General features: G+C 35.2%; 1 protein-coding gene and 1 long non-coding RNA gene across 6 annotated transcripts; one reads left to right on the top strand and one right to left on the bottom strand.

Moving 5' to 3' along the window:
* Positions 1-869: 869 nt before the first annotated feature.
* On the bottom strand, positions 870-5,087 carry LOC113743217 (uncharacterized). 4 transcript variants are annotated; one of them, XR_003461043.2, is made up of 6 exons: positions 4,931-5,087; positions 3,910-4,664; positions 3,789-3,808; positions 1,427-1,546; positions 1,218-1,281; positions 870-1,132 (listed from the first exon to the last, which is right to left on the bottom strand). It is a non-coding gene; the product is annotated as an uncharacterized lncRNA (long non-coding RNA). The 4 variants fall into 4 exon arrangements; XR_011814406.1 differs by having other exon boundaries at positions 3,910-4,707; positions 4,931-4,991; XR_011814405.1 differs by having other exon boundaries at positions 4,866-4,969.
* A 4,772-nt stretch (positions 5,088-9,859) lies between these two features.
* On the top strand, positions 9,860-13,471 carry LOC140006706 (trifunctional UDP-glucose 4,6-dehydratase/UDP-4-keto-6-deoxy-D-glucose 3,5-epimerase/UDP-4-keto-L-rhamnose-reductase RHM1). Of its 2 annotated transcripts, XM_072049089.1 has the most exons (3): positions 9,860-10,042; positions 11,069-12,639; positions 12,730-13,471. In XM_072049089.1, the coding sequence occupies exons 2-3, from the start codon at positions 11,080-11,082 to the stop codon at positions 13,177-13,179; spliced, it is 2,010 nt and encodes a 669-aa protein (XP_071905190.1). In that variant the 5' UTR covers positions 9,860-10,042; positions 11,069-11,079; the 3' UTR covers positions 13,180-13,471. The 2 variants fall into 2 exon arrangements, with proteins under 2 accessions (XP_071905190.1, XP_071905191.1); XM_072049090.1 differs by lacking the exon at positions 9,860-10,042 and having other exon boundaries at positions 10,939-12,639.
* Positions 13,472-14,168: the final 697 nt, after the last annotated feature.

Below are 14,168 nucleotides of genomic sequence, written 5' to 3' on the forward strand. Positions count from 1 at the left end.
AATATCCTCAACCTTATTATTTTTGTCAATAAATAATGCTCTGCACTTTCAATTATACTCTTTTTTGTGTAGAAATTTCTGCATCTGATCTATTGGCAGCCAATGCCATCGAGTTTACCTCACTGCAATCAGAGAACCACTGCTACAATTTTCTTCTCAAATAAAGAAAGAAGGAAAGAAAATATGCCAACTATTCATTGCAATAGGACTGAAGCTTCCCGAGTTCTGAGGTCTCTAGGCTTTTCTTTTGGAATGGTCGTGCTAGAGTGCGGGTCAAGATTTTTTTGGAAAACATGATAAGGTCGTAGGTCTGGGACGAAGCAAAGTTGTGCTCTTCATTTGACTGGCTGGCTATTAGGCTGTAGGTATAATTAAGAAAAAGACGTTTCAAATGACTTTGCATGTCATGTAACCCCAAAGTGATTAAGCGTCATAAATACATGCCTAATCTAGTCTAAGATGAACAGAGGGAATGAATGAATGAATAGAACTTGAGGAGGAGAAATTTGAAGGCCATTCCTAAGACCCCCCAGTAATTCAGCCTCATAAACACATGGCTAATCTAATCTAAGATTGTAAGATCAAGAAAGGCAAGGGATATATATAAAAGTGAGAAAAAATTAATGGTGGTTCATAGGTGAATCAGGCTTCTGATCGAAGGTTTTGTGGCTAAATATGGAGAGGAGAATCGAGCTGTTTGTTGATGCTCTAGCAAAAGAAGCAGTAGCACGGGAACTAAGATTTGATAGTTTTTTGATGTAATGCCTTCTTTTGTTTCCACCATTTTTGGAGGACTAGGAGGTGAACACCGCGCATAGGACTTTTCAGCTTGCCCAGAGTGCCGGGACATCTTAGTTGAGATAATATGCTTCGATCCGGAGGTACCATATGAAATCCATTGAAATAGATATTTACAAAGTCTTAACTTCAACTAAAAGTAATAGAAAGGACATCAGTTCATAGTTAGCAGGGTTAAAATGCATCATCTTCGAAGATTGGGAACCGCAAATCAGGGAAATTACTCTTAAAATAACAATCCGTCGTCATGATTTTCTGCTAGTTAATGCAGTTATAATTCCACCAGCTATAAGTACCACAGCAGTAACTGAAATGCCAATTCCAATGACACCATCTGCACCATAAAGTTAAACTTTTATTTCATGTATTGCCATACTCGAAAAAAAAAATCCTGAGGATTCAAAGTAATATGTTATCACCTTTTGTAATTTGTTCTTTTACTGCCTTCTCAAGGTACAAAGCCTACCTCCAATCAAGTTTAATCTAGCAAACAAAGACAAAACCAATGGGATAAAAGCACCACTCTTGAATACAACCAAAAGTTCTACAGTTTCTTTCTTTTGACAATTAATATTGGTAAAGCATGTTAAACTATGAGCAATTTCACTAATGGGAGCAGAGAACTAACCTCCAAACATTTCTATACAAGCTGCAGGCTTCTTGAATGCTCACCACTTCTATAACAACCAACAGTTAGAAGGTAAAGCTTTTCACTCTTTTGCGATGGACTATTGGTCTCAGAGAGAAGCTGCACATAGACAATAGATAGGTTTTAGTAGTGAGAGGAGTTTGCAATTCATATTTAAATCGAATTTAAACACCAAAACTCCAATTGCAGTTCTCTCCTTCCAACTTTCTAAAAAGGTCATACACTCTCAGAACAGTATTTTTTATAGTACGGCAAAAATTACCATTCTATGCAAATAACAAGTACTACAATTGAATTTATGTAACATTTTGATTCTTCTACTTGTGAAAACCCAGCAAACTCTAACACGTGCAATGACATAATTCCTTCATAGGACATAGTAGATGCTTATGACATTCAGTATTATAAAAAAAAAGAAAAAAAAACTCTTAGTAGCATCATTACTTCTCTGGATAGCAAACATCTATATTCCAGTAGTAATATCTATATTACTTCTCTAGTTTTCACTCTTTTGAAACCTGATTTGAAGTTTAAAAAAAAAAATCCAATAATGATCATGAGATCAGTGCACAGGACAATTTAAAAATTATAACAATCACGTAGATTCACAACTTCCCGAAAACGTGGAATTATAAGAATCACTGATAATGACTAAGTTGAGGGAAAGATTATGTTTGATACTATTAACATGTTCAATTTAAAATGTTTAAGTACGCAGGGAAAAAAAAGGTGCAGATGGTTATAGTTGGCTGTTGTCACTTTGACTCTAATGGCAATGATAATTGTGAAGGGATCATGCTCAGTTGCAATAGGATTATCGTGAGCTTCCTCAAATTGATTCCATATGGTTTAAACCATTGGCTTCATGCTGCAGAAACAAAGAAAAAAAGACTACTGTCTATAAATCTATATAACACAAAGTCACGAATTCTTGTTTTTCTCAAGCATTGATTTACTTTGACAATACCAGAAGGCACAAAACAATGGATCTTAAGAAAGGTAAGCTAAATCAAAACAAATTAACAAGGGGCGAAAATATAGAAACACAACCTAAGAATCCCAACAAAATTTTTAGCCAGCTAGTTGGTATAATAAAAAGAAGCAGCCGCAGCACATACTGAATGAAAAGGCAATCTTCACAAAATATTAGAAATTAATAAATAGAATGATAAACGATCACACTTTAAAAATGTTGTTTCTATATCAGGCTTATTACCAAAGTCCGAATTTACTGCTATCATTTCCCTGTTCTATGTTGTGGCGGTATACAATATGACGAAACAATACACTCATGTACTATTCTAACAGCATTCAAACATCATTAAAATTTTGGTTGCCTCTTTCGACAACATACAAAGTGACAAAATAGGTCATTATTATTAATCTTCATCCTGCACCTTTCTAAAGACCAATAATAGCATAAAGATAGCAAAAACTTACAATAAAGTGTTGGGAAAAAAATCTGTTAACACAAGGAAAAAAATAGGAAGATAAAACCTTAGATCTGCACTAAACAGACCATTTCCCTTTTTCTTCTTTTGGTTTAGGAAAAACACCCAAATAAAACTCACCTTGAGAAAAAAAATTCCCTAATCATTTTGTACCATACTGCAAATTTTAATAGCTCAACCTGTAACAAACATTTAAAATCCAATAGAAAATAAAGACACCTATAACAAAAAGAAGAAAACAAATAGTCTATAATTTAAACAGATAACAAAAAACCTAAAACTTAAAATAGCAAACAGTTAAAAATTTAGAAACTTTTAAAGTTACTTTTGTTGCACCATAGGCGAACACATGAAAGAATTTTGAACCACCCTAAGCAAGTGGACAACAACGCAATGCACCACAAGAAAGGACACATAGAATCACATAAGATTTCCACTAATACACAAGAAATCAGAAGAGGAAAAATTACAAAGAATAAATTAGCATTTTTGTAAAGTTCTTGTACTCCCTATAACAACATAACAAACTTTCCAAACAATCTGATATGATAATTACACATCAACCCTAACCAAGCTAGCAGATATAGTAGAATCATTAAAAAAAACTTCTCTAAAAATGCGACAGAAACACTAAGATAACATGAAGCCACCAATTCTTGTCTTTTGTTAAGAAAACAGGAGGTCAGCAGTTAAATATCTGCATCTTTTGTTATTTTTGGCTGAAAAAATACTACTGTTTTAAATGCAGAAATGCCTTTCAAACTTCATTATATTATTAGAATTGTGCAGAAACCTAATAATGATCTAAGAGGCGTCAAGCAAAGAAATTAAAGGGGGAAAAGGTAATACATAAAGCAAGAAAATAAGAAATTAGGGCACAAAAAGCTTACCTTTTGATGATTTCTCCAACCTAAATAAAAAAAACCACAAAAAAATTGAGCAAATGATGAGATGCGAAATAGGTAAAAATAAAATAAAATCTAAGATTTAGAATTGAGCATGGTAGGGTACCTCAATGTCAGATCAATCAACTTCTTCCTTCTGTGGCAACAGAGACTTGTTGAAAAGAGAGTTTGAGAGAAAGGTACGGGAGGTAAGGACATTGGTGGATGAGAAAATGAAGTCTCGTTTGAATCTTATGGGTAGATGAATAGCACAGCCTCCATATCCAAACACATCCTTATCTGCTTTCTTAATCTCTCTCATATGATCCGATAAAGGAAGAAAAACGCTAACAAATATACATAAAAATAAACGGATATTCCTGTTTGATCTTGTCAACACAGGCGTCCATATCCAAATTCATCCTTATTTGCTTTCTTAATCTCTCTGATGAGATCTAAACAAGGGAAACAAGACTAACAATATACATAAAAATAAATAAAAAACTCAAAAATTTTAAGAGATTGGATTTTTTTGCTTAGAACATGTGATTTTTTAAATTTCACAAAATAAAGATGCTGAAGATCCAGTTTTTAACTTGTCTGCTTCTTTCCATGTGGCTTTTTTTTTTTTGTCTATTTTCTTGCAGGCAAAAAAAGTATCAATACTTACGAAGCAAAAAACTGACGATAAAGATAAATTTCACAAAAAAATAAAAATAAAAATACTTACTGAGAAAAAAAATCACATGTTCTGATGAAGATGCCGAAGACCTATTTTTTCCCTTATTGCTTCTTGTTTCCACATGGCTTCCTTGTTTTTTTTTTGTCTTATTTCTTGCAGTAGAAAAGAAAATCGAGATACTTACCGACCAAAAAACTCACCTGTTCAAATGAAGAAGATAAAGATGGAGAAGATTCAATTTATCTTTCACAGAGAGAGGAGAGAAATAACGTTTAATTAGCAAAATAAACCTTGTAAAAAAAAAGGCATAAAAAAATGCAGCAGCACAATGTAAATTTTATGCAGAGAGAAACAAGAAACAGTTTGAATTTAGAAAATAGAAAGCAAGGAGCTGAGCTAACCAGAGTGCAAGAAACAGCAACAAAGCAACAAAGGAAAACGGAAGAAAGGAACTATTATCACTGACCTTGATGATGATATTGGTCGGTGTGCAAATTGTGCAGAGAAATTGCATTAGTCTTCTCATCCATCAAAGAAAAGAGGTAAAAGCTGTTATTTGGCAGATTGCAATAGTGACGGTAGAAGCAATTTTTACTCAAAAGCCCATGGGGACAAGAAAGGATTCACAACAGCACTAGTAATTTTGGGTACAAGAGTAAGGTCAAAATTGTAAAACCAACAAATTAGCATTGAGCCCAACACCACCACTTGTCATAAATCAAGCTAATCACTCTGACAACAAAGTAGACACGGACCTGGTGACTTTCAAATGGGTTTCTCACATTGGGTAAAAGAATCAACCCTCGATGTAAAAGAAAACAACTTGTTTCAAAGCAAGAGAAAAGAAAAACAGGAAAATGTAGCCAATTCTTCTCTTCAGCTTCAGCACGTGAGATCCCCGTGGCAGACGACCACGCTTGAACCAATCCCATTCAACCACATCAGCACAACAACCACCATTCTTAACAGATCCGTTCGCGCTTTTACTATATAGGTTGAAGACATTAGGGAAATTAGCTTCCCGCGTGTTGTCACGGTTTAAATTGTTTAGTGCGTGTGTGTATCTATATGTTTGACCCAAAAAAACAAAAGAAAAAACTGGCTGAAGTTACTCTCAAAAGTCAAATCTAAAGGGCACTCTACAACTCCAAGTCTAATCAAGTGTTACTCTCATCGCTCCTATTCGATGAATGGAGACTGCAGTGGCGGAGTTAAGACCTTTGTTCACGGGGTGCAATACTAATGTTAGTCTAAATGTAAAATGTGTTGGTCTAGAATTTTTTAGTATCACTAAATATTTGTTATAAGTACACCAATTAATTTATTTAATATTACATTTAAAAAAAAAAAATCTTATACTAGTAATTAACCATTTGCAATAGTTATCAGGTCATGTTATTTTATAAAATTGCATAAAACTTTAAAATGTGCATAAAACTACAAGAAGTAAAGATCTAGTGTCTAAACTTGGCTAGTAATGTACAACAGAATTGGACTGTTAAAGGGATGTTTGTTGCGCTTGTAATTCATATTATTGAACACCTAAAAAAGTTCAATATTACATAATCAAAAACATTAGTAAGGGAAAAAAAAATCGTAACATTGTGTAGTATATTTTGTTTCAAGGTTCCATTAGAAAAGGTAAGAGCAATTGCAAAAAGTTTTAACACTTTTAGAGGGGGCAATTGCAGGATTAGAAGGAATATTATCAAAATTTAGGGTTTCTGTAGTTAAAATTATTTTTAAAAAAAACTCGCAGAAAAAAACTCACCAAAAAACTAAAGATGCAAACAGGACCCAGGTTAACTAACTTGATCCCATTACGTTGCTGACAGAAGCAAGAATTTAATTTCTATAAAATGGGACTACATTAAAGATTGAAAGCCTGCCATAATCAATCACCTGCTCTGATGTGCTTTTCTTCCAGGCTTCAAATCGCGGCCGACAACGTTGCTTGGGCCACTATTGTTTGGCTGCTTTAAAAAAAATGCATTTTGCTGGGCATATTTCGTGCAAAGTGATCGATGAGTTGCAATCTTCCGGTCTGTCACACAAAATCATTAGTCACATCTTAATATCTCTCATTGACACACACGTTGTTAATTCCCAGAATACTGTACCATGCTTAGAAGTTAAAAAGCACAATCTAATAATAATAAAAAAAAAGAATGTTATAAAGTGCAATTTGTCCCTCAAGAGAAGTTAACACAATAAATAAATAAGGGTAATAAATTTTTTGTTCTTGGGTCTCCACGACTCAATGAAGTTTAGTAGAGTAACTTTTAAGCCTACACAACATCCCATAAATAGATTACCCTCTTGAAAAGGATTCACGTCATCATCACAATTCTCTCCCTTTAGTCAATTCCACAATTCCTGCGTAATCTCTTTTTTTTTTTTTTTTTTTTTTTTCAGTTGGGGGTGTCCGGGACTAAACCCGACTAGTCCCCCAACCCCGAAGAGAGCGGGCTCCATCGATTCTCAGGAAATTACGCCGGGTTGCTGAGCGCGGGATCGAACCCAAGCCGTCTCACCTTAAAGAGAGCTACACGACCACCCGAGCAACCCGTCGGGGGCAATTCCTGCGTAATCTCAATCACATGGAAATCATCATATTCCTATTAGACCCTAATTCTCTTTTCATTCGTGAATTAAAAACCATACTAATTAAGAGATCTTCAGGTTCCAAGTTGCATGCAACCATTTGGAACAGAGTTTGATGGGCGTGCCTCAAGGTAACTAGCTTCTAACCTACTTCTGCACACCCTACCCTGTCATTGCAGTATTTACAATGGACTGAAATTTGCTATATATAGTTTACAGCTGACATAAGTATTGATGAACCTTTTTCATAGATATTAGATGCTTAATTAAACTGAAAATTATAAGTTCCCCAACAAGAAATAGAAAAGAGTAATCTCAAAGTTGAAGTTCACTCAAGATTTTGCAGCTACGAATTCATGTGTAATGGGGAAAGGAGCAAAAAAAAAAATTTCTTAGATTTAGTATTAACAAAATCGTTGAAGGTGTCAAAATAGATGAATTGGACAGAGTTGGACAGTGATAATTAGGTAATAAGTATAATTGGATCAACCCCTTTATATTCGTTTAAAGAAATGGATATGAATGGAGTATAAATGGGTATATCCAATTATCCATTTATAAGTCACTTACCGATCTACTTATTTTTCATTTTTTTGTATGTTGTCTGACAAGAAATAACAGTATTTTATTGTTATGAAATTGATAATGAATTCAAATTTATCTGCTTAACACTCATTAAATATTGTTGAATTTAAATGTGTAATTATTTTTAAACGGGTGAGTCAAGTCAATATACAATCCACCAATTACATGATTTTAATTAGGTACTCATTTAAAATTAATGAATGGATTTAGGCAAATTATTAGTGGGTGAATTTGGCTGAGTCAACATAATTGGGTTGCAATTGACACTTTTAAAAATCACCAACACGTGTTTATAATATCTAGTGGTTGGTAAAGCTTATTGGCTTTAGGCTGGTAGAACATTCAAAAATTATGGCATCTCTTTATCGTCCATTGCATCGCGTTGGCATAGTACGTGTGCATGTTCTGCTTTTGATATGGCCATAGACTTTTCAACATCGAATTTCTGAGGTTCGATCATGGATGTGGCAGACCATCTGAAGAAGAGCAAAAGCAAGGCCAGTAGCATCTATCAACCATCATCTGCCACGTTACGGAGTATGGACCTCTGGATACAAACCAACCCAACCCAGCCCAGCCCAGCCCAACCCAATCTCCAGTCTTATTTACATTTGTGGACTTTGTCTGCAGGGATTTTGATTGCTGAGAGTGTTTCTTATTATATTTTTTTCGCTAGGGACACGAAACCCATTTGATAACCTAACTTAGGACTTAAATTTAATAAAATTATATCTTAATATATTTAAGTCGTTTGATAATTAAAAATTAAATATTTAAATTAATTAAATGACACTGAATTTTCTAGGTAAAACTTGCTTCCAAAATTAAGTGATAAACTATTCACTTATCATTGAATATGATATATATATTCAAATGTATTTGATTTAATATTTAACAGATCAATAACTTAATGGATTCAAACTTTAGATTTTAAATTTCAGTTTTTAAATTTTAATTTTATCAAACGCACCCAAAATGTTGAAATCTTAATTAGATAATACTGATTTTTTGGGAAGACCAAAGGAAAATTGGAAAAGAAAAAAAAATGAAAACAAAATAAGCTTTCTTTGGTCTTTTATTAATGATTGCTGCCTAAAATTGGCAGGTGGATAATACGGGTTTATCTTTGGCCTTTTATCTGCATACATTTTTACATTTGTCACTTCTCTTACTCTGACCTTTATATACTCTTTGATTTAATTTTTACTACCTATGCCCATTAACCAATGCCTGTTATACAAAGTTACGAACCTAAAGAGACAAAAAAAAATCTTCCTAAAGTTTTTCTTACTTTTAGTTTATCATCTCAATGAAAAACGGCTAATCCCTATTTGTTTTTGAAGTTTCCTACAAATGTGAAATAGCAACGGAATAAAAGAGTCAAATAAAATATGACTTTTTTAACGGGTACTCAATTAACACTTATTAAAACACTTCAATCATACATAATCTATCACGTGAATGCATACTAATAATTATTATCGTACTTTGTATTTGTACATTTTTCCTGTTTAATTTTAAAATTTTAAAATATTAATATTTTAAGCAGTATCGTGCAGACACGTGTTAGACAGATTCGTAAAAATATGAAACAAAGAATCTGTTCATTCCACCCATCAAAGGGTGACCAATGTACAATCCACACCAACCATTGCTTGCCCAAAGCAGCCAATTGTACTCCAGAAACAATTTGCAGTCTAAAATATAAATTGAATTTTAGATTTGCTGGTAGAACTAATAAGAAATCCCATCTAGATTTACAATTAAATATGTGCATTCATCCTTTAACTGTTTACACGTATTATGTGAACATTTACACTGGGCTAGACAAATACTTTTCCAATTTCAGGGGGGCTTTATTTTTCACTTTCCATGTTTGCCCCCCAAAATCAGCCGACGCGTGGCGCTCAACTCCCTGATAGATGAGTGTGGTGGGCGCAAGTAACTATCTGCACTTGTCACACGGAATGCATAAGTTCTTCTCGCCGCCGACACCCCGGCCAGCACCACCACCACCGCGAAAACCGCGTGACGTAGTTGCCAGTTGCCAGTTGCCACACCATATAAAGCCCGTTCTCGTAATTTCACACGACCCATGTTTTTTCCCCCTCGATCCACCCCCAACCGGTCCCATCCGAACACGCAATGAGAATTTTCACTGCTCTCTTTCTCTATTTCTCTCTCTCCCCTTGATCGTATTTGTACTGCATGTAGTCCTATAAATCAAGAAGAAAGGAGAGAAACAAAGACATTGCTTGACCATCCTCACTTCTCGCCTTGGTGTCTCTTCATCGCTCAAAAAATTTTTCTCTCTCTTTTTTTTTTTTTCTATATATTTGCTCCGCATTGTTTCATCTGGGTTAGACTTCAATTGAATTGAATTTTACCTGTAAGTTTATCATCCATCCAACTCAACTCCTTGCTCTTTTTTTTTGTTAAAAAAATATTTTGGTTATTGATTTTAGAATTCTGATGGAATTTATTATCTGGGGTTCGGTTATGATGGAAATAGATTAGATCTTTAGAGAAATGTGCTTAATTCTCATGCATTTGTGTATGATCTGTGATTGGCATTGCTTCATTTGATCCAGATCTTATTTTTGCATATTGTTTGTGGGTTTTGCAAATTTGTTTGGGAAGCTGCAGGTATTAATATTGGTACAGAGATTTGAACTAAGGGAGGGAAAGGAAAAATGGGTTGGTTTTTGTTTTCGGAAATTATTGGATGGATCTGATAGAATCAGGTGCAAGTTTGTTCCGAATTTTTTTTGGGGGGGGGGGGGTTCTTTTATCTCTTTCCTTTTTAATATTTAAATGCGTTTGTTTTGGCAAGTTTTTGAGTTTTGTTTGCTTTTTGATGCTTATGGTGTTTAAGATGGTTATGATCTGATTGAAGTGCTTGTTATTTCATTGGCCTAACGTTTCCAGCGTGGTCAAGTACTATTTACTCATTCTTGAATGTATGTTGGGAGAAAATTGGTCTTGTAATCTTTCCTTGTCAACAAGTTGTTGCTACCTTGAAAGATTTAAGGAAAGTGCTGAATCATGCTGTCTGAGTACTGATGTCGGGCTTTTTTTGATTGATTTATGCTTGTTTATGAGGTATTTTTGTTTAAGCACCCTCACAAAGCTAGGGGGCAATGATTATTGTTTTGTAGCAATTTTTTTATAACTGTTGGCTGTGAGTGTCCGTTAATAGCATTATGGTATTGGCAACTACTAGCACAATGTCTTGAAAGGGCTTATTGCAGGTGGGGAGGGGATTGTTAGGAGTCGTGCATAAGATTTTCCATATTTTGATTGCCAGGGGATGTTTATTTGAAATGGATGTTGTAATTGATATTATCGCTTAAGTATATTCCTATAACTGTCTCTTGATATGAGGAACTGTGTTTTTGTGATTTGTTATTTTTAGAGGTGATTGAAATGGCGCCATACAAGCCACAGAATATTCTCATTACTGGGGCAGCTGGATTTATTGCATCTCATGTTGCTAACCGGCTGGTGCGAAGCTACCCTGATTACAAGATTGTTGTCCTTGACAAGCTTGACTATTGCTCAAATATGAAGAACCTGCTTCCCTCTCAATCATCCCCAAAATACAAGTTTGTTAAAGGGGATATTGCAAGTGCTGATCTTGTCAACTACTTGCTTATCACTGAGTCAATTGACACAATTATGCACTTTGCTGCACAGACCCATGTTGATAATTCCTTTGGCAATAGCTTTGAATTCACCAAGAACAACATTTATGGCACACATGTGCTGTTAGAGGCTTGCAAAGTTTCTGGCGGTGTGAGAAGATTTATACATGTGAGCACTGATGAGGTCTATGGTGAGACTGATGAAGATGCCGTTGTGGGAAACCATGAAGCCTCACAACTCCTTCCTACAAACCCGTATTCTGCCACCAAAGCTGGAGCTGAAATGCTTGTTATGGCATATGGTAGATCATATGGCTTACCTGTAATAACTACGCGAGGAAATAATGTTTATGGTCCTAATCAATTTCCAGAAAAGTTAATCCCAAAGTTTATCCTTTTGGCTATGAGAGGGAAGCCTCTTCCCATTCACGGTGATGGTTCTAATGTACGAAGTTATCTCTACTGTGAGGATGTTGCCGAGGCATTTGAAGTTATTCTTCACAGGGGAGAAGTTGGTCATGTATACAACATTGGAACTAAGAAGGAGCGAAGAGTGATTGACGTTGCTAAAGATATATGCAAACTTTTTAACATGGATCCTGAGACAAACATCCAATTTGTGGAGAACAGGCCGTTCAATGATCAGAGATACTTCCTGGATGATGAGAAGCTGAAGGACTTGGGTTGGTCAGAGAGGACCATATGGGAAGAAGGACTAAAAAAGACTATGGAATGGTATATCAGCAACCCAGATTGGTGGGGGGATGTCACTGGAGCGCTGCTTCCTCATCCTAGAATGTTGATGATGCCTGGTGGAATTGAAAGGCATTTAGATGAATCTGGATCTTCTGAAGTCTTAGAGAATTCTCATCAGAGCAAAATGGTGGTCCCTACTGCTAAGAGCAGCAACCCACCAAATAAACCAGTCCTCAAGTTTTTGATTTATGGTAGGACAGGGTGGATTGGTGGTCTGCTCGGGAAATTATGTGAGAAACAAGGGATTTCTTATGAGTATGGAATGGGGCGGCTGGAAAATCGGTCACAGCTTTTGGCAGACATTCAAGCTGTCAAGCCGACACATGTTTTCAATGCTGCTGGTGTTACGGGCAGACCCAATGTTGATTGGTGCGAGTCACATAAGACTGAAACAATTCGTACGAATGTTACGGGGACTCTCACCTTAGCTGATGTATGCAGAGACAATGGTCTGCTGATGATGAACTTTGCTACTGGATGTATATTTGAATATGATGCTGCTCATCCAGAGGGATCTGGTATCGGGTTTAAGGAGGAAGATATACCTAATTTTGCTGGATCTTTCTATTCAAAGACCAAGGCCATGGTAACGTCTCTTTCCTTGACAGAATATTCGTGTCTTGAAGAACTTGTACACATAGAATGTTGCTGATTGATCTTCTCTTTTTCCATACAGGTTGAAGAGCTGCTGAAAGAATATGACAATGTGTGCACACTCAGGGTCCGGATGCCAATATCTTCAGACCTCAGCAATCCACGAAACTTCATTACCAAGATATCCCGCTACAATAAAGTGGTTAACATCCCCAACAGCATGACTATCTTGGATGAACTTCTTCCTATCTCAATTGAGATGGCAAAAAGAAATCTCAGGGGCATATGGAACTTCACAAATCCTGGGGTGGTTAGCCATAATGAGATTCTGGAGATGTACAAAAAATACATTGATCCAGAATTTAAATGGGCCAACTTTACCCTTGAAGAACAAGCAAAGGTGATAGTTGCCGCTCGAAGCAATAATGAGATGGATGCTACCAAATTGAAGACCGAATTCCCTGAGTTGCTACCAATCAAGGAGTCGCTGATAAAGTATGTCTTTGAACCAAACAAGAAAACTTCTGCATAGAACGATTGCAAACCTCTTGGGGTTTGATTCTGCATTTTCCGTATTAGAGATTATATGATTTTGTACGTTAGTTTGTAGCCGTTTCTCATCTTAGCGTCAGCTCATTTTTTTCCATTGTTACAGATTCCGGATAGCTAGTAGGAATATTATCATGTTCTTTTTCATTTGTCTACGGACTAAAAGTTAGTTCTTTCCCATATGAGTAGGGCTTTCTTAAATTTCTTGCCCTATCATCAAGGCTTGTAACAGTTGGAATCTATCATATGATATATATGTTCAATTGTCCTCTCTATATTTTCATCGATATAATACGTGGGATGCATTCATCGTCCCAAGACATTTGTCAGCCTTGGGCGCTAATGTAGATGATCTAAGGTTTCAATTATAACACTACTTGTTCGTCTGATTTATAGGTGGCAAATCAACCCATTTAATTAAATTTATCCGTACCCGTCCATGAATAGATGGATATGGGTATTTAAAATTTTTGCATATGGGTATAAATGGGTATTATTGGGTAATCCATCAAATCTAATTAACCCATTTAGAATTGTCTCTCTCCAAGTCTCCTGTCTTCCTCCACCTATATATATATTTTTTCAGATTTTTCATTTTGTCATGATGTTAATTACTTTTGCTTCATTATTATTATTATTTGTTGGTTTTATCTTATCATTTTATTTTTTCTTAGTTTGTTAACTTGCTCATTTTTCAGCATTACCAATTTATACATGAAAAAATGTTAGGGGTTCAAAATTTTTGGATTAAGTTTTTATGTTAGTTTTTATAGTACTTAGTTCAAATTTTTGTATTCTTATTATTCAATTATTAAATAGCATGCAACTTTGCGACATAAAGTACGGAAAGGAAAAAAATTGATAATTAGGCTTATTGAACATTATAAGTAAATATTTAAAACTAATGATGGGTGCAAAAGGCGGTATAAATTGATAAGTTAGTTTACAAAAATGAATTTAAATGAGTTACAA

Source organism: Coffea arabica, chromosome 5e, assembly GCF_036785885.1.
Source record: "Coffea arabica cultivar ET-39 chromosome 5e, Coffea Arabica ET-39 HiFi, whole genome shotgun sequence".
In the NCBI taxonomy this organism is placed as follows: Eukaryota; Viridiplantae; Streptophyta; class Magnoliopsida; order Gentianales; family Rubiaceae; genus Coffea; species Coffea arabica.

Excerpts from the sequence above, each read along its gene's own strand:
- LOC140006706 (XM_072049089.1), top strand. The coding sequence starts at position 11,080 with ATGGCGCCATACAAGCCACAGAATATTCTCATTACTGGGGCAGCTGGA. Across the intron at positions 12,640-12,729 it reads ATTCAAAGACCAAGGCCATG|GTTGAAGAGCTGCTGAAAGA; the intron begins GTAACGTCTCTT and ends TTTTCCATACAG.